This window comes from Panthera tigris, chromosome B4 (assembly GCF_018350195.1).
Source record: "Panthera tigris isolate Pti1 chromosome B4, P.tigris_Pti1_mat1.1, whole genome shotgun sequence".
Classification (NCBI taxonomy): domain Eukaryota; kingdom Metazoa; phylum Chordata; class Mammalia; order Carnivora; family Felidae; genus Panthera; species Panthera tigris.
Genome location: NC_056666.1, coordinates 12,308,450 through 12,332,055, shown reverse-complemented (window position 1 = coordinate 12,332,055; position 23,606 = coordinate 12,308,450). Strand labels below are relative to the sequence as shown.

The 23,606-nt window shown below is 48.3% G+C and overlaps 1 protein-coding gene across 9 annotated transcripts in view; it reads left to right on the top strand.

The window, feature by feature from the left end:
• Window positions 1-8,303, top strand: part of BEND7 (BEN domain containing 7) — a 77,295-nt gene extending 68,992 nt beyond the window's left edge. For 3 of the 9 annotated variants that reach the window (XM_042991081.1, XM_042991084.1, XM_042991085.1), the window contains 2 exons: window positions 5,024-5,077; window positions 7,370-7,551. In XM_042991081.1, the coding sequence (XP_042847015.1) occupies window positions 5,024-5,077; window positions 7,370-7,473 (158 nt within the window). In that variant the 3' untranslated portion in view covers window positions 7,474-7,551. Of the gene's footprint in view, window positions 1-5,023; window positions 5,078-6,527; window positions 6,980-7,369; window positions 7,552-8,050 lie in introns of those variants that run through there. The other 6 variants (XM_042991077.1, XM_042991078.1, XM_042991083.1 and 3 more) reach the window with 6 other exon arrangements.
• The last annotated feature ends 15,303 nt before the right edge of the window (window positions 8,304-23,606 follow it).

Genomic DNA, 23,606 nt, shown 5'->3' with positions numbered 1-23,606 from the left:
CAGTGAGGTACACTGGGGAGAACAGGTCTGAATTCCCAGCTCCCGTCTGCCATTTACAAATTCCTGGGACCTTCTCTGAGCCTCAGGCTTTCCATATATATAACAAGGCTAATACCTACCCTCTTGGGTGTTTTCAGTGTCAGAATCAGACAATGTAAGTTTTGCCACTAATATAGAGCTGACGCCCCCTTTTATTATGTAAGCCTCCTTAGACTTCAGTCTCCAGGAAAGGGTTGGGGGGTGAAAGCCTTGTTTTACAGTTGAATGACAGGTGTTACAAAGATAACTGCCCAGTAGATACACAGCAACTAACCCCTTACTGAGCCCTGATGCCATGTTGGGTGCTGTGTTCTCCTCAATTTTATATCCCAAATCAAATGTTATTTGTTAAGCCTGAATGGTGTCTTTGCTAGTAAGTATTAAGTTGGTGTTGTGTTGCCTAAAATCTGCCTTGGCGATCTTGCCTGTTTGGGTACGGAAGAGCTTTGTTTACCTGTTGATTTGCCAGGGGAAATGGTTGAAGCCCAAGACACAAAGACGCTAAATAGGCAGGCCTGGAAGAAATCAAAAATTTGCCATAGTGATGAGACCTGAATTTAATACTCCGTGAGCCCAAAAGAGAGGAAAAGGGCCAAAGGACCCCAAGAACCAGCCACTCGACTTCCTTTGGGTTCTTCCACACACCGGTCCCAGTGATGCCGCAAACTTGTAGCCGGAGGTCGGCTCGCATATTCCTGCACCCCTGCCTAGGGTCCACAGCAGCTGCCTGGTGTCGGCCTGCTCCACAGGGTGGAATGTGAAACATGCCTGGAACAACTTGGGAGCTTGAGGGAAAAGAAGTGTACAAATCCAGAGTACGGAGTCTACTGGTTCAGGTACCGCAGGGTCAGCTCGGAGAAAGGAAGAGGGCTTTGGGCTCCAGAACACGTGCCTCTCGCTGAGGAGATGATTACAAGTCCCTAGGGGACCTGAAAAGTCTAAGTTTGAAGAGAAACCTCTGAAGGGAGAAGACATGAAAAGTAGAGAGAATACTGAGTATATATGGAGTGCACCGTGGAAGGCTGGTCTCAGACACACAGAAACAGCCTTCCTGGTGTTAAAAGGAAAACCAGAGGCCCAAAATGGAGACTCTTGTGCTAGGTCATATCACCAGACTGCACTTTCAACCTCCTCCCGAAATGTAGTTTGAACTGGTCATTGAGGAATCTTCTGTTTGTCCCAGAGGAAGGTGGCCTTAGCCGAAATAATCTTTTTTTCTGTTGATGACTTCCTTGTCCCATCTTCTAAAACCTTTCAGTCTGCTGGAGCTCCCTTCTGCTTGCCGGAGGGGACGCTGCCTGATTCATGAATCACTTGGTAAAGCTAACTCGATCTTCACATTTACCCAGTTGAATTGTTTTTAACGCTGGAAATGGGCCACATGACTAAAATGGGAAGTTTGGCTTAAATTTTGTTTCCTCTTTGTGAGGTATTCTGGAAACCTCTTTGACGTATAGTTTCTATACCATGCTTTTTTTTTTTTTTTGAAGTTTATTTATTTTGAGACAGAGAGAATGAGAACAAGCAAGGGAGGGCAGAGAGAGGGGGACAGAGGATCTGAAGCGGGCTCTGTGCTGACAGCAGAGAGCCCGATACGAGGCTTGAACTCATGAACCGTGAGGTCGTGACCTGAGCCAAAGTCAGGAGTTGGATTCTTAACGGACTGAGCCACCCAGGTACCCCTATACCATTCATTTTTTAACAAAGAGAGGGAAAGATCCATGTATAAAAGCTGGTTGGAAAAAAAGTTAATCCTGATATAAATTTGTGTTTAATAAATTAACAACAACTGTGTTTCCTCATACTCTTATCTTTTATACATAACCACACCTTTTTTTTGTTTTTCCTACTGCTAGATGCAGAGACCAATTACTGTGAGCTCTGGAATCCATTCCCTTCCATGCTTCCCCCCAGTGAACACACGTGCACACAGTGGGGACGTCCCTCCACATTCCTGGTTCTCTTTCCCACCGACTGGCCACTGAACACATTTCTTAACCATCCAGCATTTGTATTAGTAATTCACATGACACACACATCTCACACACACGTGCCTGTCTGTGCCCAGCGGGATCCCAACCGTAGACCCTTCCCTTCCTGCGGGAGCGCCCTGGTCTTTGGTCATCATCGTATTCGATTCGGGACATTTTCACATCTGACCACTGATCTGCCTAGATATTTGTGATTGGTGCCTTGGCACTTCTCCTCTGCCTTTTCGGCAGGTTCCTTGTGCATCTGAGAAGGCGGAGGTGGCTGGAGGAGAAAAGTAGCCCTGAAGTACAGACCCAGCTAGACCAGATGTCAGCCTATCAGCAGTGACCGGCCACATAGGCTCTATCGCCTGATTTTGTCAAATTCTATTACACTAAAGTCTCCTCAAGCCGCTTCAAAGTGGGACCCTTGCAGATTGAGACTAGAGCCACTCGCCTTTCCTTCCTGAGGCTGATAGGAACGGAGAGGCAGACATCAATGACGTTGCTCCCTCTCGTGTTTTTTGTCTTGATTACTCAGTCCAAACGATAACAACAAACAGTGTCTCATAGATGTTCCCACAGCTTCAACCTTATTTATCATATTTGGCTCAATTCCTGGAATTAGGGACAGACGCTAACTGGGCAAGCTAATCAACTCAGTGCTCGAGGAAGCCCAAACTGCCTCTAGGAAGAAGTGCTCCATACAGATTTGAGAGGTTGTTGTGCAAACCCAAAGAGAAATTCATTTGGGGCTCCCATCACATGTAATAATTTTTTTCTGTAACTGGAATGATTCCTTTCCCGGTGTGGATTTTTATCATTTTCATTACATTATTTCCTCAGAGCTGAAATCACAATTTTTTATTTGTGTTAGATCTAAGAGTAAAACTGTCACTGCTATTAAATTTTTATTGGACTTGCTCAATCTTTTCTAAATTTCACAACTTGACTGTCACCGGGGAAGAAAGACCGTGAGCTTGTGGTTACAGACAGATGTTATAATTAAATTTCAGTAACACAGCCACGTTCTTCATCCGTGACACTTGGCCCCGTGCGTGCAGCTAACGTACACTAATTTACATATAATAATTTGTCTGTTTTTCGGACGCATATGTTCTGTTTTTGCTAAAGCCCAGAATTGCATAGGCCTGGGTTATGAAAGTGGGGATAACGGAGTTACAAAGGGAAGGGCTTTGTTATAACTACATAGAAAGTCATTTTACGTGTAAAGTAGAGAAAGTTACTGAAGTAGAAAATGAACTAGAAGTTGAAGATTTAAAAAAAAAAAAAAAGCTCATAGGGATGCATAGGGACGTACATTTGGATTATTAACAGCAAAGAGGGAGATTAAGAGCCCAGGCGTGGACCTGACTCACAGCCGGGATGGTGTCACTCGCTGTATTCCCTTAGTCTCTCTCTCTCTTTTTTTTTTTAAGTTTATTTATTGTTTTTCATAATCTCTATACCCAGCGTGGGGCTCGAACCCACAACCCCGAGAAGCAGAGTCGCACGCCCCACCAAGCCAGCCGGGCGCTCCAGATTACCTTAGCCTCTTAGCCTCTCTGTCCCAGTTCTGTTTGCTCAAATGGGCATAAAAACAACTCCCCCCCCCACCCCTTTGTAGGGTTTTCTAAGAGTTAAATGACGCGATGTACGTAAATTGCTCAGTAAACGGTAAACATCTAATAAACGGTGGTGGCAGTCGTTGCTATTATTATTACTGAAGACTTTTTAAAATCCTAGACAACTCATCCAGAGAGGAACGCTGTTAACATTTTAGTATGTCCTGTACTTCATCGATAAGCCTATTTTAAAGTGTTTAATCTTTTCCATCTGTCCTAGCGCTTGAGTCGAATGTCTTACGTTATTAAATATTCACCTACAACATCATTTTAGAGGGGAAGAGTAGACACGCTTCTCCAGCCCAAGCTGGTCTTGACTGTGGTGTCTCCGCTGGGCATTTTCTTTGCGGTGGACGTAGCAGGTCAGCAGACAATCGTGTGCAGCAATCTGAGGACAAGGTGTTAGAGAACGAACTGGAGTCGAAATCTTTGAACGTCTCTGACCCCCTGATTGTGTTCAAAGCCACAGCGATAAAAACAGGGGCATGGTATTCGCTTCCCACCAACTCAGCATCACAGCCCGGTGGCACAGGGCAGCCCCACGTGGCTGGCCCCACGCGCGCGTGTGCCGCGGCGGGAAGGTGGCCGGGAGAGGAAGCCAGCCCCGGGATGGAGGGAGCAGTCGCCGAAATTCTCCACTTGGCCGTAACGAAATGTTCTGACCTGTCCACAGCATCTGCCCAGAGAGACTGACGGGCCCCATTGGTTATCAGGAGACAAACGAGCGCTTTCTTTTTTACATGTAGCGGAAGGTTTTCTCTAAGGATCTGCCTTTGGAAAACCCTTAAGGAGATTAAAACACAGCAGACGTGAGCAAAGGTTTGCATTTTGAAACAGAGACGTGACAAAGCTTTTGAAGATACACTTATTCCTTCTGACTTTCTCTATGACTAAATTGATGCCAATTTCCAGTCATCTCCGAGGAAGGGCTGATTCTCAGGATTTCCTGAGCCTCGCTCGCGGGGATGGTTAGGGTGGTTCTGGGGATGACCGGGGAAAATTCTGCCACAGCGATTCACCGACCTCTGTGCCTTTGATGATCATGTTTGAACAATTCACCCCGGATTCTGGGCGAAGATTTTAAGTCCACGCAAACAAGTGAAAATGAACTGAAATCGTCAATGATTGATAGAATAAGGTCACAAGATAGCAAAAAAAAAAAAAAAAAAAAAAAAAAGTAATGCAGGAGCAAACCTCCTATCATTATCTTAAAACAATGTTTGATTTAAATAATGGTACTAAAATCTGTAACGCGAACCAACAGATGCCGAAAAGGGGAAAGAAAGTTGAGCGTATGCATACTGGAATTCTTTAATTGTATTACTGTATTCCGTAAAATCAACGCGCTCCCCGAAACTGACGAGATTTGTGTTTTCTGTTTGCCACCAGCAGAGGCAGCGGATGGTGATGAGAGACTGGACGGCATCTCTCTACCGCCAACAGGTAAAACACATTTCCATTTCCAACACCCGCTGGAAAATACAGCCCCTGAAAACACTGGCATTGAAAATGTGCGTAACGTCAGAGGTGCAGAGGCTTGAGCAGACTGCTCCTGGCCCCGGCCCTAGGAATCAGAGCTTCTCAGTGCCTTGTGCTCAGAGATAGTTTTACATTGAGTATGAAAAGCTCTTTTGCCTCACGCCCTGTCTCCTAGTCTCAAAAACCTCAGAACAGCAAGCCCTAAGACCTTGGTGTCACAACACGTGCCTCCCCAAACCTGCTGCCGTTGAAAGTACTTTAACAGGAAATGATATTTCTTTTTAGAACAAGGATCACCAGTTCTGTGGTGAAATTCATGTCCGTTCTGTCCCCGTCCACTGCCCCCACCCCAAAAGGGTTTTGAGAGGCAGTCAGTCATTGCTCTTCTTATAACGGACACCTGACGAATACGGGTGTTTTAAGCGAGTGACTGAAGAAGCCAGTCCGTCTAGCACGGGTGCACATTCCTAGAACCCAAACCAGATCAGCCGCATAGAACATGGTAAGCCATAGACATAATTCCAGGTTCCCATCCTTTGTGACCCTGGCTGGCCTCCTGCCTCTGTGTTGGTTCCTCCCCGAGAGCCCAAGAGACGGGATCTGATCAGTTTGCCAGATGATAATTTATTCCCTCAGTAGTTGTGGGGGCTCTTTATTGACTGCCCTCACGAGACTACCTGGAGATTCTCTGCCCACCAAACCCGGACACCCCCAAAAAACCCTCTAAGTGAAAATGCTCAATTCCAGATGTGGGGTGGCAAGTTTTAAATAAAATTCGGCAAAACTCAGTACAGTAGCCAGTCTGTGTAGGAACTCGGCTAGGTCACCTGTTCCTTGATGGCACTTGTCCCGGGATGGCAAGGAAAGCAGAGCTCGCAGGTAGGACAGACACGGGTGAGTGAGCCTCAGAACGATGAGAAAGCTCAACCCTGCAAACGATGCAGAACCTTCTCGGTCACCGCGTAGCTAAGCAACAGATCGATGGACAAACAAATGAAATGAGCCGCCTGGTGCAAAAAGGACCTGCTTATATCAAGTTCTTCCCATACACGGCCATCTCCTTGTTGGGCCCTGTTTCCACATTTATGAATTAAGATAATTGAATTGCATGATCTCTATTGTTCCTTCCCATCGTGTCCTCGTCTGTCAGGACAACTCGGGTTAGCCTTGTTCTTATCACACCTGGCCCCCTCCCGGCAGATGCAGGAAATTTACTACCAGTAACGAAATTGTGCATTTCGGGAGGCAGACTTCCTCCCCCGGCTGCCCCAGCCCCACTGGCCCCGGGGCATTTGGGCTGCCCGTCCTCACTGTCTTCTGACACCCTGGACTTTTGCTGTTATTGAAAGTACTACTATAACCACTTGAAACCCATTCCCCTTGAAATAATACCTTTGCATTTTCCTGTCCGAAGATGGAGGCAGAGAGATGTTTCAGATGAGGAAATTGAACACGGGATGGTAGAACCACCTCATGGAACTGAAAAGAATGTCAAGGAATCTGAGAAAGAAGGAACGTTAGAGATCATCTAGTCCCATCCCTTCTTTTTATCCAGTCCTTTTATTTTACAGGTAAAAAAGCCTGAGGCCCAGAAACACTAAATGACTTTCTCAAGGTCTCACAGCTGGTTGGTGGCTGGGCCGGAGCCCAGGCCTCTCGACTTCCAGCCATTACACCGCATAGCTTTCTCATACCTAAGCCAAAGCCAGCTTTTCTCCGCATGTTTCTTAAAGACCCTAAGAGCTGATGGATGTACTAATCCCTTTAGGATTCCATTCCAGTGTCTGTCTTCACCGTTAGAATGTCCGCCGTTAAGTCTGCCCGAAAACCTCCTGCAGTTTAAACTCAATGAATGACTGGAGTCAGTGATGAGACTAGCGTGTCTTGATGGGCCCTAAAGTAAAACCCCGGGTCTGGGCAGCGTCTTTGAACACAGCGCCACTCCGGACCCTTCCCTTGCGTGTGCCCTAACGCGGCTGCCCCAGAGGTGAAGTGCACCCTTCTTGCACGTGTGAGACTCCCCGGCCAGACTTTCCCGATCTGCTCCATCTGAGCTGGCAGCGGTCGGTCCTGTTTCTAAAGATCTAACAACGCCTTTATTACCTTCTTAAGGTCTTTTTCCTCTTCCCAAACCCACGTGTGTTGGGGAGGGGCGGGGAGAGGGGCGTAAATCCTTAAGCGTTTGCAAGAAGCGGGATTCAGCAAGTCAGGGGGACAGTCAGGCAGTCCAGGGACATTCGCATCCATCCATTACAGGCAAGCAGCCTTCTGTCTGTCTAGCTTCCACAAGAGCGCCTACGGCTTTTGCAGCGGAAAAATGTAGTTTCTTCGTTTCTTTGCCCTCACACCCCTGCCGGTAAGTGCGTGTGGGCAGCTCGCAGGAACCCACGCTGTTGGGTCCTGGGCACAAACGCCCGCCCTCGGGGAGCAACCCCCCCCCCCCGTCCCGGGCGGCAGGCCGGGTGTTGGAGGGCGCTCTGGCAACCGCGAGAAAGCGCCCGGGACGGGCGAACACTTTGTGTTGGGGGAAAAAAAAAAATCAGCAAAGAGCAAGTGAAATCGAGCAGTGCTTTCTAAAATTTACAAAGGGGGCTTCTCATTTGGAAATAGGGTAGAGCAAGCCCCCCACCCCCCCAGCCCGAGCCCAGCGGTGTTTGTCTCGAATTGGCAGTCTTTTACATACTTTCAAAGAAGTAACAAAAGTACAAGGAAGAAAACAGAAATTAACTTTACCACTCAGAGACGACCATTACTGGGTGTTTTCCCCCAGACTTTTCTCTGAATTTATTTATTTACACAGTTGGAGATCAAATAGATAAAATTTTGTTTTCTGGGTGGTTTTGTTTTTTTTTTTTTTTTAACCTAACGAGCATTTTCCATTTTTCACAAATCTTCATACACGGTACCTTAATAGCTGCATCATGATCTCTGTTACAGGTAAACTGTATTTTGTGTAGCCATTGTCTCTTCCTGGACAATATGTGGACATACTCCAGTAGTAACACACATTCACGGACTTCCCTGTAAAAGTTATCATTACAAATTTCTAAAACGGCTCGCGTAGCACAACTAACTAAAGCCTTGGCCGAGAACTTAGGGATTTAAATATGAAACAGAGGCTTCCTCGGGGCGCCTGGGTGGCTCCGTCAGTTAAGCCTCCGACTTCGGCTCAGGTCACGATCTCACGGTTCCCGAGTTCCAGCCCCGCGTCGGGCTCTGTGCTGACCGCTCCGAGCCTGGAGCCTGGAGCCTGCTTCGGATGCTGTGTCTCCCTCTCTCTCTGCCTCTCCCCTGCTCGTGCTCTGTCTCTGTCTCCCAAAAAGCGACTAAACATTAAAAACAGAAAAAGAAACCGAGGCTTCCTCGGCCAGGTTCTCTCCCCACCTGGCGCCCTCGCCTCTAGCCCCGTCACAGAAAACTGTGCAGCTCTTCTTTGGAGAAGTGCCCCCCCTCTCGTTGTCTTGTCTGTGTCGTAGGTAGTGTATTTGACACCAGGAGAGAAAACACGGAAGACACAGAGCCAGATGTCACTGCCCAGACTTCCCTTTTAGTGACAGTGTCCGTGAGCACACGTGACTCTTCCGTTTGAGTCCCCTCAAAGATCCACGTAGCATTTCAGGTTACTTCCTGCCGAGTGTGGGTGTTCTGTGACTCTTTCCCGTCATACCTGAAAAGTTGTCACCTACTCGCTTTGTAGTATGTGATCATCAAGCCTCCAATTTGCCCTAAGAGTTTTAGAAATCGTTTTTGAGAGTTGACTCACGCATTCCCTCTTAGAAGCCCAGCGTATGATCCAGTCAGTTCACTGTTCACTAAAAAGCAGTCCTCTCTTCTCTGTTCTTTTCCTCATAAGCTCAAGGTGAATATAGAGAGTTCTGACGTGTATTTATTTTAACGTGCATTGCGTAGACGCAGCCTACAGGAGAAGAGCTCTTCTCGGCACTGAGGGAGCAGTTGGGAAGGCCAACGTCAATTAGGCCTTCAGCGGCCCGGAAGATGAAACCGTTGATTGGGGAGATAAGCTAGCTCTGCCCTATTAGACAAAATCATCTGTGACATCAGTTCCTCCAAAAATAGCCACTTGTAACTGAATAAGCGCAAATGAGCTATGAATTCCTAGGGAAGAAAAACCTTTCGCGTGGGTCGTATCAACACAGTGACAAAATGACTAGTTAAAAGGCGAGACGCTCGGGGCACCTGAGTGGCCCAGTCGGTTAAGTGTCCGACTTGGGCTCAGGTCACGATCTCACGGTTCGTGGGTTCGAGCCCCGCGTCGGGCTCGGGGCTGACAGCTCGGAGCCTGGAGCCTGCTTTGGATTCTGGGTCTCCCTCTCTCTCTCTCTCTCTGCCCCTCCCCCGCTCGTGCTCTGTCTCTCAAAAATAAACATTAAAAAAAAAAAAATGAAAAGGCAAGAAACTCAAAGTAACCGGTGACTGACATGATACGTAACAACTGTTTTCACAGATGGCCTAAACTGAGCCGTCGGTGTCTTGGCGTGGCGTGGCAGCCAGCCACAAATGTCCTTAAAATTACATAGTTCATTTTCCCGGTACACTTGCTTTCCGCGTCATATGAAACCGACATACGAAAATATGGGTTTATACTAAAGCGCTATCTTGCCATGTGGGTATCTGTGGTACAGAAATATTTACCTCCAGGTTCCCTTCTCCAAAAAGATGGTGACTCTAAGCCGTTTTCCTCACAAACACTGCGTGTAGACCTCATTCACTGTATAAAGCCAACTCCCGTGAAATCTTTAGCACCTGACCCGGAGGCCAAATAGTTGGCTGGAAAGAAACTTGGACGGTAGAAATGCCAAAGCAGAGGGGGAGAAATCGTTGTGCTGACCCTTACCTACCTTTGCCTAGCACTGGAACCAAGTCAGAGGGGGAGAGCTCAGAGTTACTGTAGAGGCGCCCTGTCCGAGGCACTTGCGCCCCATCGCGCTGAACCTGAGCCAGGAGGGGGTCCCGGGCCGAGTCGGTGGTCCACTGACGACCAGCTCATCAACCGGAGGGAGATGGTTGGAGGCGTCCCTGAAATGTGATGACACTGCTTCTCGGTGCGGCTTGTGGACTCAGCCCAACCGCTAGACAGCTCCCTCTCCCGTCTGTGCGTCTCCTGTCTTATTCCTGAGGCGGGGAGGAAGGTCCCGAGAAACCGTTGCCACCACATCCTAGGGTTATTAGCCTTTTACGTTTTAGGCCGGTGAGCAGCCCCTTCCCTGAGACCAGTCCTAATGGAACACGGCACACCAGGGCTCTTGTTTTCCTGCAGCTTAGGTTTGGGAATTTGTCCTCTGCCCCTCGGAAGGAAATACTGCTCAAGGGAACTGGAAAGATTAATTAGTGACCTTTCCACTCTATTACAGTTAGATGAGTGCGTTGCTAATGCAGGTAGAAACATTTACCTTACAACTGTGGGATCTGTTAATTATACATCGTGAACCTTCCAAAGCCCTTCCTTCCAAGACGGGGCGACAGCTTGGAGTTTTCGATACTTGAGGAGGAGTAGGGATTGTTCAGCTCACAAATACGTGCAGTGCGTCCACAGATTGGAGCCACGTACTCACAAAACCGCACCAGTGAAATCCCATTTTGTGCACTCGAATTGTGTTTGTGTTTACTTACTGTGACTACTGTTCAGACTTTATTCAGAAATCCTTTTTATAGGCTTTCTTAGTAAAAAGAAAAATTCCATATCTACGGATAATGTCTCAGTCTTCTGTATATATGTTTTATTAATATGTAAATATTTAGATTTTTTAAAAATTACTATGTTCTTTAAAAAAAAATTCAACACAAGGCTAGTTGTGAAAATGGTGTATAATGTTGTGTTGTGATATCAATTCCCAAGATGCTCTTTATGTCCGTTCCAGAAGAATACAATAAATTACTTTAATCGAACATGCCTGTGTTCCGTGCCTGTGTCCCAGTCCTGTGTTTATGGAGTCAGTGCTAACCACTAATTAAAAGGTATTTATTAATACTCTGGTGGTCTTACACAGAAAGTTGTATCTCCTTAGGAAGTTAATTTTTTAAAAATAAAGAAACAAACTAGATAGCCATCAGGAAGAGCGGCTTCAAATCGAGAAAGTCGCAGGCGCCCCCTGGGAGTCAGATCACTGTCTGCCTCAACTCCCACAGTAACACTTGAGCATTAAGCGCTGATAGAATTGAAGCCTAATTTTAAATGAATTAGGTAGCTTTATAATCTTCACTTAAAAGGTTAAGCCCCGCTTCTATGGAAACAACACATCAGAAGGACAAATCAATCTTCTTCAATGCAAAGTGGCTGGTAAAACGTCATTGCCTTAGTCCCCTCTCTGAACACGGGAGGGCGCTGCTTCTCACTGGGCGCCCGCCCCACCCCCACCCCGCAGGCATTCCCAGCACTGACCCTTCCCCCCCCCCCCCCCGCCGCCGCCCCCCCTGCCTGGAGCACCCCTGGCCTGGAACACTTTCGGCTGGTCGGCCGGTTCTCTGGGGGCCTCGCTTGGGAAGGCCTGAGCTGTTCCCGCTTCAGGAGAAAGCCGCCGGACGGCTGGGGAGGAGGCCGCGCGGTGAGGTGCTCCCAAAAGGCCAGGACGCCCTCGATCCCACGTTCGGGCGTCATCCAACTGACAGCCCTAAAGGGCTCCCTCCAGTGCAGCGTGAGGGGGCCCGGGGTACCACAGGAGGCCGCACCGGAAGGGGGCTGTCCTGTCCCCCGAGACCAGAGCCGTGTCCCCTCCCGCAGGCCCAGCCTCAGCCGTTTCTTGAACACCCACTGCGGCAGGTGCCGTGTCGGGTCAGTCTGGCAGGAAAGAGAGGAAAAGAGTGGAGAGGTTGTGTAGACCATCCCAAGAAACTGGGAGGACCGGGGGTTGGGGGACCACTGAGGCACCCTCAGAGGTCTTGATCTCTGAATGGTCATCATATGAATGATTCACCATATGATCATCATCGTATGATGATTCATCATGTGAATGTACTGACCTGTCTGGCAGAAGCAGGGGCATTACTGGACAGGGGCCAGCCTGAAGCAAGGCGTCCCATCAAGAAGCTGTTGGAATAGCCAAGGCTACTTACTTCTTTAGAGGACGGAACCCCAAATGCCCAAGCATGAGAAAGGGAACCAAGGGGACTTGGTGACTCTCTGGCTTGGGCTGCAGAGGAGAGTGCAGCTGTAAGAAGGGGAGGGGGCTCGGGCTGGGGAGCCCCAGGGTGTTGTGTGCGCCCAGGGAGGGAGCACGGGGAGGGGCCGCTCAAAGAATGGCAGTCGAGTTCAGGTACAGATGTTACTCCGTTCGTTCATTCACGTGTCTCTTGGACACTGAGGGTGTGGCTGGTGCTGTTCTAGGGGCCGGTAGAGCAGTGAGCCACGGGCCCTGGGGCATGGGGCTCGCCAGGACCGTCACAAGGTGTGAGCCCTGAGAAAACGGCTGCGCAGAAGGTGCAGAGTGTTCCAGAGCTGTAGAAGGGAACTTAATCTCAGACCAGGGGCTTTGCCCCAGGCGAGAGGCAATCAAGATTTGAAGCACCATCCATTCAGCAGAATTCGAGTCTCAGCTCAGCACGTACCACCCTCTGACATTGTCTTGCTTAATGACATGGCTGTTTACTGTCTACTTTCCACTGGCATCTAAGCCTCGTGAGGCCAGGGGTCTTATCTGTAAGGCCATTAAGATTTCAGACCCTGGTGAAAACACTGTCAGGACATCCCTGTCCCCGAGCAAGAGTGGACTGTGACAGGCGAGGGGTGTCAGGTACTGCCCTCTCCCTTCTTCTGTCCCTTAGTCTTAGATCATGAGCCCTTCCTCCGTCCCGCTATCGACACTCTTCATAAACGGCGGAGAAATTGCATCAACAGGTCCGCACAAGACATGCTGCTCGGGGGCCCGTGCGAATTTGGTAGCTCTAATGATGCGGAACAACACTTTGAATTTACACAAATCAACAGTGCCTGTACTTTGTAACCTCCCAAGTACGACACTGATCATCCCCCTAAATTATATATACACGCATTTATACATCTATGTGTGTATTTATTCTTTCTATTTTGTAATCAGTGAGGTTAAAAGAACATAAAGGAATCATTATGAAAAAGCCAAGCAACAGTCTAGGAATGAGGCCCGGGCGGGACAGTACGCCGATGTCACAAACAGATTTGATACTTAAGGGCCTTTTCAATTGCTTTTTTTTTTTTTTCTTTTTGGCCATTTTTATCTGCTAATGCTGAGAAATTGAGGGACATTTTAAACCTAAATTCTGAAACTCAGCTACTTTAGATAATTCCTTTAAAATACACCCAGGCACCTGGGTGGCTCAGTCGGTAAAGCGGCCGACTTCAGCTCAGGTCATGATCTTGCGGTCCGTGAGTTCGAGCCCCACGTCGGGCTCTGTGCTGACAGCTCAGAGCCTGGAGCCTGTTTCAGATTCTGTGTCTCCCTCTCTCTCTGACCCTCCCCTGTTCATGCTTTGTCTCTCTCTGTCTCAAAAATAAATAAATGTTTAAAAAAATAAAATAAAATAAAATACTTTCCAAACATGAAGCTGATGGGAGCACGCACAGTGGAGAAACTGCTCAGACACTAGCTGTCTCGACTTCTGGTTGTTCCTACTCCCCACCACGATGCCGTAACAGATTCAGAAAGTGGAGGGCCCTCGATGTGAATATGGAGTGAAAATCAATTTTACAAAGGAAATTGAGCGTCCTAAATTGGTTCAATGAAGTGGTGGACCAAATGCATATTCTGGTAGAAAAACTACTTGCTGCTGTACTCTCGCAATGCAGAGAAAGAGAGAATACGTTACAGCGGACGGCACTTTCTCCATCTGTTACTGAATTAAACGTCCTCCAAAAGAGATGTGTTTCTAACCACCGGATAAGGGAAATCAGGAGCGACTCAATTAACAACTCCCGCGCTGACCCCGTCCCCCCTTGCAATGAATGCTGTGACACTGCGTGGTCCCCGAGGGAGGTATTTCACTGTATGAAGCTATGCCGCCTCCTTCCCCTCCTCTCCCCGACTCTCCCTGTAACACAGACCTACAGCTGTGGGCAGCCTTGACCCTCGTGGCGAAGGTTTTGTGTCTATGGTTCGCGTCAAATGCTGTTCGCCCATGTTTGTCCTACCCGCTCCGTTGTGTGGGTGTTCCTTGGGGGGCGACACCCACAGCTGGTCTTTCCCTCACCGTGTCCTCATGAGACCAGCTCCCAGTGGAGGTGGAGTGGGCGTATTTTAACATCGGGCTGACCCCCTAGACACTGGCTGCTGCCCGTATTAAGTGACAAGAGCCTTGGTCACGCCTTGGCTACTGTAACAACACACAACTTTCGAAAACGAACAAACTCTCAAAGACCAAGAAACGACTTTTGATTGGAAAGTACCCAGTGACTTTGGAGGTGGGAAGGAGGAGGTGGTGAAAGTTGACAAAATTAGTCTGAATTCATTGGACAGATTGAACGCAGGAGAGCCAAGAAATGCTTTGGAAACTGAGAGAGATTTACTCCCTTCCCCTCGTTCCCTCATTTAAACATATAAAACTTCAGAAATTGCAGCTGTAGTTTAGATCAATAAAATATTATGGGAATTTAAGGAAAATCTCGCCTAGATCGACATACAGCATATATTAAGGGTAGTAACAAAAAGGCCTAAATATAAAGTGGTTCAAATGACATGCAGATGTTTTTCTCTAACTCATCACAGCCCAGAAGCGGGTGGGTGGTCCACAGTGTTGGTTGGTAGCTCTGCTCCATGAGGTCATCCAGAAACCCAGTCCTATCCTTCTGCACCCCCTAGGAGACATCCACATCCATGAGGTCAACCATGTTAATGTGGTTCACCAGCATAGGTTTCTATTGGAGCCTATGGAATGGTGGGGAAAAGTTGGTGGAGGGAAACGATGTCCTGAAGAAAATGTGATCTTGGGCGTGTATCTCTTCTACTACTGCAGAGAATTACTGGGGGCAATTAGCTGTTGGTTCTACCAGTGCCATTTTACTTGGTGGGAAAGGAAAAATGATCCAGTAAATCGTGTCGAGGACAACTGGCCAGCCATTTGTAAAAACAAAATTGACAAAATGCATCATAGCCCTAAATGTAAAAGCTAACACTATGCAACTCTAAGAAGAAAACAGAGAAGTAGATCTTCATATTCTTGGGTCAAGCAATGGTTTCTTGGATAGGACACCAAAAGCACAAGCGACAGAAGTGGATAAGTGGAACATCGTAGAATGAAGCGCTTTCTTTTAAAGTTTCTATTTACTTATTTAGAGAGAGAGAGAGAGCATGCATGGTGGAGTGGGGGTTGGGGGGGGGGAGAGAATCCCAAGCAGGTTCCACACGGACAGTGCAGAGCCCAACATGGAGCTCAGTCTCACAAACCGTGAGATCATGACCTGAGTCAAAATCAAGTCAGATGCTTAACTGACTGAGCCACCCAGGAGCCCCGAGATGAAACATTTTTGTGCTGCAAAGAAAACCAAAAGACAACTCACAGAAGGGACGAACAGATTTGCAAAACATAGATCTGATAAAGAATTGGTATCTAGAATATATAAAAAGTTTCACAACTCAAAAATAAAAAGATAACCCAATTTAAAAATGGGCAAAAGATTTGAACAGACTTCTCGAAAGATATATAAATGGCCAATAGGCTGATAAGCATATGAAAAGATGCTCAACATCACAGTCATTAGGGAAATGCAAATCAAAACCACTTCACACCCACAGAGAAGGCTGTAATCAAATGACAGACAACAGAAGTGTTGTATGAATGTGGAGAAATTGGACCCCTGAAACATTGCTCGTGGGAATGTAAAATGGTGCAGGCTCCTTGGAAAACAGATTGGCAATTCCTCCACAAGTTAAACATAGAGTTACTGTAAGACCTAGAATATACCCAAGAGAACTGAAAACATGTGCACACAAAGACTTCTACATGAACATTCAGTATATAGCACATGAATTTTATGGAGGTGAATTCTATCCCAATAAAGATGTTGTTAACAACTAGTAATAAAATCAGACCCTCCTACCTTTGTATGTGGCAATTGATTCCAGATACTTCAAGGATTTAAGCAAAACAAATAATAAAAATACTAGGCAATTTTAAATTAATAGTTATCTAAGCTTGAGGAAAGGATTTCCCAAACATGAAGATCCTAGTAAAATCATAGTTTCAAAGTTTTGCAAAATTTAATAGCAAATGACAAACATGAGAAAAATATTTGCAGAATAAATGGTTTTTAAGAAAGACGATACTTACCGCATGCCCAACTCTTATAAATCAAATAGCCAATAAATATTAAAATGCTGAAATTGGGGCGCCTGGGTGGCCCAGTCAGTTAAGCGTCTGACTCTTGATTTCTGCTCCGGTCATGATCTCCTGGTTCATGGGATCAAGCCCCATGCTGAGCTGACAGCATGGATCCAGCCTGAGATTCTCTCTCTCCCTCTCTCTGCCCCCACCCCTGCTCGTGCTTATGTGCTTGCTGTCTCTCTCTCAAGATAAATTTCTTAAAATGCTAAAATTAGACCAAGAAAAAAAAAACAAACCAGGAAAGGCATATTACAAGAGTAGTCTGAAATATTGTAGTTATTCATACAGTTGAGAGAATTTGAAAGAAAAGTAGCAGGAGTGTTTCTGGTATTGAAAGGAACTTAGACACCACTAATAGACATGTTAATTAGTACAGTATTTCTGAGGGCGGTTGGCAACATAAATCAAATTGGTTTAAAACCTTTGACCCAGCAATTCTGCTTGAAGGAACTGTTCTGAAAGCAATAAAGATTCGCCCAAAGATCGAGCCACAGAGCCACAGGGTGTTCATCACACATAGTTAAAATAAACCAACCAACAGAAAGAAACAATTTGCAGTGTCCGACAGGAGTTTAAATTCCAATACACCCTTAAGACGGAATACTACGCAGCCAGTTTAAATGTTGTGCCTGGAGATCCACAGTCAATCAGTGGAAAGAGTGCAGGTCCCAGAACAATAGGTACCGTAGGAGCTCCTTTTCTCTTTTTGAAAACACAAACTCATAGGAAAAAAGTCTAAGAGAACACACATCGAAGTGTTGGTGACAGTTGGCTCTGGACGTTGAGATTACAGGTGCTTCAAAATGTTCTTCCTGTGGTTTACCTAAAATAATTTTCCTTTAGGGAACATGCTGCTTTTGCGATGAGAAGGGAGATTATTTTAAAGATTTTTTTTTTTTTTTTTTAGTAGTGTAGAATAGTTAAGGCCCCAGAGGAATGTTAGTGGCGAATCACCGTCAAACAGTACGTTCGGCCTGATCATACGTCTTAATTTCAGAGACACAGTTATAAGGTTAGAACTAACAGTAGCTGTGAGTAACTACAAACACAGACAAGTTGCAGCATTTCCAAAATATGTATGTCTACAGCTACCAACAGCTTTAAAAAGATGCAGACGAGGGCGCCTGGGCGGCTCAGTCGGTTGAGCGTCTGACTCTTGGTTTCTGCTCAGGTCATGATCTCGCAGTCGTGAGACTAAGCCCCGTGTCGGGCTCTGTGCTGCCAGCGTGGAGCTTGCTTGGGATTCTCTCTCTGTCTGCCCCTCCCTTGCGTGCGCGCTCTCTCTCTCTCTCTCTCTCAAAATAAATACAAAAGATCAAAAGGTACAGATGATGTGTTATTGTCAGCCTACTCACATTTTGAAAAAGAAGTATTTATACACATGGACAGGAAAGAGAAGTTTTTACAGTGGTTATCTCTGGGTGATAGAATTGTATGTGATTTTAAGAAATTATTTGTGTATGTTTTCCAAAGTACACAGGTATCTTTTTCTAAAAGGAAAATAAAGGTAAAGAAAGAAAAGGCCCAGTGGTCTACGTATCTGTGAATATGTCCTGCCTGCCCCTCGGATACTGTTAGGAATACCTGAAATATCACTGTAGCCTCTTGGAATACAGGCCTCTGAAATGTCACCTAAGCTCCAGTGAAAACTTCAACTCGTTACTCCAACAATATGTACGTTGAACCTACTTACTGGACTCTGGACGTTAATGCTCTCCTTTGAAAGGAAAAAGAGAAAAACCTGCTCAACGGCGTAACAGGAAAAGGTATCCTCTCGGTAGCTTGAGAGGAAACTAGAGACGATGCTTTATAAAAAATGTATTAGCTGCCAGACAACGAGAAGCCCATCTGAGGTGTAAGTGCATCTGACACATCAGTTCAAAAACAATACCATGCGGGCCATTGGGATTTGGAGAATGGCTACCTAAGAAAAATGAAACACGGGGTGCGTTGCCGTAGCAATCGAGGCCAAGAACTTCAGCGGTTGAGGCCATGAGAGTCTGTTGTCTCGTAGGGCTCTTACTCGTCTGTGCAGTTTTGCGCTCACCTAACGGATTTGTGGCTGTCAAGTCCCCGTGTAGCACCGGCTAATACCTCCCGCACACGGTGCGTGCTGGGCACTGTTGTGATGCTTTGCAAGAACAGCTTCACTCGTGTAATCCACAAAACCGTCCTACGAAGTAGATACTATCATTATCCCCACTTAACAGATGAAAAAAAGTGAGATCATTTGTTTCAGCTCACAGAACTAAGGACTAGGTTTGGTCAAGATCTGAAACACAGTGAGGTGCCTGGGTGGCTCAGTCGGTTCAGCATCTGACCTGATGACGTTCAGGTCATGATCTCGCGGTTCCTGCGCTCGAGCCCCGCGTCGGGCCCTGTGCTGACGGTGCGGAGCCCGGAGCCCGCTTCGGATTCTGTGTCTCCTTCTCTCTCTGCCACTCCCCCACTCACGCTCTGTCTCTCTGTCTCTCAAAAATAAATAAACTTAAAAAAAAAGTAACACAGGACTGTGACTCTGACTCCCACACTCAGGTGCAGGAAGCATTCAGAATAACCCCAATGAGATGGGCTTATATGATGTGCCTTTCCAATGCTTTTTTTTTTTTTTTAACATTTATTTATTTTGAGAGAGAAAGAGAATGCACACACGAGTGGGGTGGGGTGCGGGGGGAGGGAGAGAGAGAGGGAGAGAAAGAGAGAGGGCATGAGCAGGAGAGAGGGCAGAGAGAGGAGAGAGAGAGAATCCTAAGTGGGCTCTGCACTGTCAGCACAGAGCCTGATGTGAGGCTCAGACCCACGAATCGTTCAATCACAACCGGAGTCAAAACCCAGAGTTGGACGCTTAACCGACCCAGGTGCCCCTAGCGCCCGTGCTTCTAAGCCCTTTGCTTTAAGATGAGCTTCCATGTGAAGGTGTTGGATATTTGTTATGTGTCAGGCCTTAAGTGTTTCACTTGAATCGTTTCGTCTGAAATACCCCCGACATCCTGCCAGCAAAGAGGCTGAGAAGTGGCCGGTGCCTCCAGCCGCCAACAGGTTCTTTATTAAAAAGTTTCCAAGAGAACACAGCAGACAGAGTGGCTCAAAGAAAGAGGTTTGCGACCAGAGCGACCAGGGTCTCAATACTGGATCTGCCATTTACTCAGCTCTGGTATCTTTCTGTCCCTCGTTTCCTCCCTCTCTCCACTGTCCATCCGTCCACACGGGGATTAGCGGAGACTAAATGGAAGTCAAACCATCTCCAGAACGAGGGAAGTCACTGGAGTCGCGGAGAACCCCCTACTCTGGCAGGGAGAGGTTTCCCGCAGGTGACAGGGCTGGGGGAGCCAGAAGGAGGTGATGCCTAAACACCGTCCTCAACATGCGAACTCCCCAGGCCGGCGGCACGGATGACGCCTGGGAACCTGTCAGCCACGCAGCATCTCCCAGAGCGGCCCCGGGCTCCGGGTGGGGCCCAGGTGCTCTTTACGAAGTCCTGCAGACCCTCCTGCCACACGCTGGAGGTTGGGAGCCCCTGGAGCCCCCGGGACACACGGTAGGCCCCCACCCTCAGAGCTGAGGTGGATCACCTGCAACTTGTGAGCCACGAGACCCATGTGTGAACTCGCTCCCCTGACGGATCGGAGCCGATTCGAAGCTTCCCCTGCGAGAGCGTCACATCTGACTGGAGACGAGTGGGTGGCGTTACGGAAGCGACTAGAAGTGCCAAGTCTCCAAGAGGCCGCGGAGGGGGCGCGAGGTGGGAACACGGACAGTGGGGTGCCGCGAGGGGGCAAGGCTGAAACCCAGCCCCTTCTCTTTGGGCTGTTGAGACCGCGGCCCCCAGAGGGCTACAGGGGGGACTGACACACCAGAACTCACCTCCTTGGGCCACACGCTCGGCCTGTCCCTTGCTTCCCTGGGTCCCTGTCAGCCAGCAGGTTCCCCCCCTTCCCTCCCCTCACACGGCCGCCCTGGCACTCTGCCCGCCAGAATGACCGACGTCATGTCCCAGGAGGTCCGGCAGCACCAGCCTGAGAAAATCCGAAGACCACGAGTCCCAAGAGACCCGAAGCCAGCCAACAACTGCGCACTGGGCACCTACTGTACAGAGGGCCCCGCACCAGGAAGAGAGACAAAAAGAACCTCCGCGTGGTCACTGCCTGCAAAGGGTCGGTAACGAGACAAAACATAAACCCCCACAACTACAGAGGTAATTCAAGCTCCGGACTGTACATCCCAAGACACCACGTGGCGTTTGGGCCACAAGGCGGTACCAGTCAACCAAATTAGCGGTTCCGAGGGTGGAGATGGGGTTGGACGTCTTTGTGGAGGAAGAGGGACCTGAGCTGAGGCCAGGGGAGGAGTACGTGCACGGGCAGGGAGCGGGGACGGCAGTCACACCAGCAAAGCCGCCGGTCGGAGAAGGCTCGGCGGGACAAAGGGCAGCATTCAGGGAGCTTAGCAGTCTGTTACGTTGGGGCGCCCGGGTGCCTCCATCGATTGAGCGTCCGACTCTTGATTTCAGCTCGGGTCGTGATCCCAGGGTTGTGGGATCGAGCCCCGAGCCAGGCTCCTCCGCGCTGAGTGTGGAGCCTGCTTCGGATTCCCTCTCTTCCCCTCTCTCTCCCTCTGGCCCTCCTTCCCTGCTTGTTTGCACGCTCTCTCAAAAAAGGAGGAGGAGGAGGAGGAGAAGTCTGTCCTGTCGGAGGGCAGAGAGTCTGGCAACAGTTGGAAGTGTATGTAGAGGCACGGAAGATAAAGCTTGGAGCCAAATGGTCAAAAACCTTGGCAAATTTATTCTATAGGCTACGGTTTCCCAATGTATGTGTTTCTCAGAATATTCTCCTTGCAGAATTTTAATAGACGTCATGGGACTAAACGGGTTCCACTGGGGGGAGTGTCGCCACACCAACAAGCAATTCTTGGGACACGAGCTGCAGGCCCTACGACTCATCAGTTCTGACACTTTCTATCCCGATAGCATCGGAGCCAGAGTAAGAGCTCAGTCCTACAAGACTGCTCCCCACACCCCCCACTCACCCCTCCTTCCGACGACAGTCACAAGCCCAGGTTGTCACCCACACTTCTGACTGCCTGCTGTAATTGAGGGTCCCGTGACCCCCTCCTCAGGTTTGGTTAATTGGCTTGAGGGGCTCACAGAACTCAGCATCATTTTACTTACTAGATGACCAATTTATTATAAAAGGATAGGACTCAGGACGGGCCAGAGGGAGGAGACGCAGAGGCCAGGAGCCTCCGCGCTCTCTGAGCGCACCACTCTCCCCCAGCCTCCATTTGTTCACCCACCCGGGAGCCCTCTGTATCACCCCCTTTTGGGTTTTCATGGAGGCCTCATTGCACAGGCACAGCTGATTAACTCATTGGCCATTGGTGATTGAACTCAATCTCCAGCTCCTGGCCCTTCACCCAAAGTGGTGGTGGCCGGGGGTGGGGGTAAGGGTGGGTTCTCCTGCCAACCAGCCCTAACTTTAGGTGGGGTCTGAAAGTCACCTCCTTAACATAACAAATGACACCTTTGTTGCTCTCATCATTTAGGAAATTCCAAGGGCTGGGGAACTTCTGTGCCAGAAACAAGACCAAATCTGTATCTCTTAGTATAAATCACAGGATCACAGGACGAGACAGCTTCGCAACCTCGTAGTCTTAGACATTTGCACTGTTTCACAGGTATCTTACCTGCAGGACCTCTTGAATTGTGACTCTTTTAGAAGGAGACGGATGTGGCGTTTTCCAAACTTGCTTCAATTCGGAACCCTCTTCTGGGGGCTAGCGCTCTGGGCGAGAAACTCGGTTTGTAGATTCCTGGGGGCGGGCCCGTTCCTGCCGTGCTCTCCCGAGAAGCTTGTGTAAGAACAAGGCCTGGGAGGTCTGCCCCAGGCGAGCCCGATGTGTAATCAAGCTTGGGAGAGGCTGGTTTCCTTTGTTGCCCCTGAATTCTAAGGTGCCAATGGTGAGGGGAAGAGAAAGGTGGGAGAAAGGTGAAGGAAGGATGAAGAAACCCCGGGGCTTGGATCTGGAGGTGCTGGTGGGAAAAGGGGCGCTGAGGGGGAGGGGGCACCCACGGACGGAGGGGGTGGGAGGAGGGACACTGAGTGGGCACAGAGGTGAAAGGGTCAGGAACAGAACAGAGATGGGAAGGAAAAACCTCACTTGGTAGTATAAACAACCTTAACACCTGTGGAGGGGCTCATGGTCTACAAAGAATCTTCCGGAATACCAGCTCCATCTTCCTTACAATCCCATGAGGTGGGCGGTCAAATTATCCCCATTTTTCTTGGCTTAAGGAAATCAAGGCTAGGCAGAGTGGACAGGGGCTGTCCCGTATCCAGCTCCTGTTCGCATCCCTAAGACCTGCTAGCTCCTGGAAGGCCACACTGCCTGCTGCCTTTCCCAGGCTGGCTCCTCCTTCCGGCTTGTTGGGAAAGCTGCCACATGTCTCTCCTCACATCCCTTTTCTGTCTGAATCAGCCAAAGTACATTTTCCGTAACTTCCAGGAAGCCTGACTTGAATCAGAAAGGTTAAGTGTGGGCATGAACTCGTCTCTCAAGATTCAGAGCTCCGCCCATCTTCTGCTGTTCCAGGCTGTGGCATCGAAAAGTTTAATGAGTTCGATTTTAGTCCTACGATAACGTCGCTGATGAATATCCAGTGGGAATTTCCAGTAGGCATTTGGAGACGCAGGACGAGTACATGGGATAAAAGTCAAGGTAGAAATATGGATTTTGGAATCAGTGCCATTGAAATCATAGGTGTCAATGGAGCATCTCATAACACAGGGCAGGTTGTGACGGCAAGCATTCCAAGTACCCTGATGATCCGAGGAACAGTTTGAAAGTCCTCCTGAAGAAGAGCTTTGGAAAGAGAAGGAACATGACGAGAAATGTGGAAATGCCAGGCATTGGGGGACACTGAGAGATAGAAGCCGCCGATGGTTCGAGGCAGTTTCCTAAGAGGATAGTAATATAAAACGTTCACTCGGCAGCATGCGCTGTATGATCCCATTTTATTATTTTTTTAAATGTTTATTTATTTTTGAGAGAGAGAACATGAGTGGGGAAGGAGCAGAGAGAGAGAGCGAGAGAGAGAGAGAGAGAGACACAGAATCCAAAGCAGGCTCCAGGCTCTGAGCGGTCAGTGCAGAGCCCGATGCAGGGCTCGAACCCACGAACCGTGAGATCA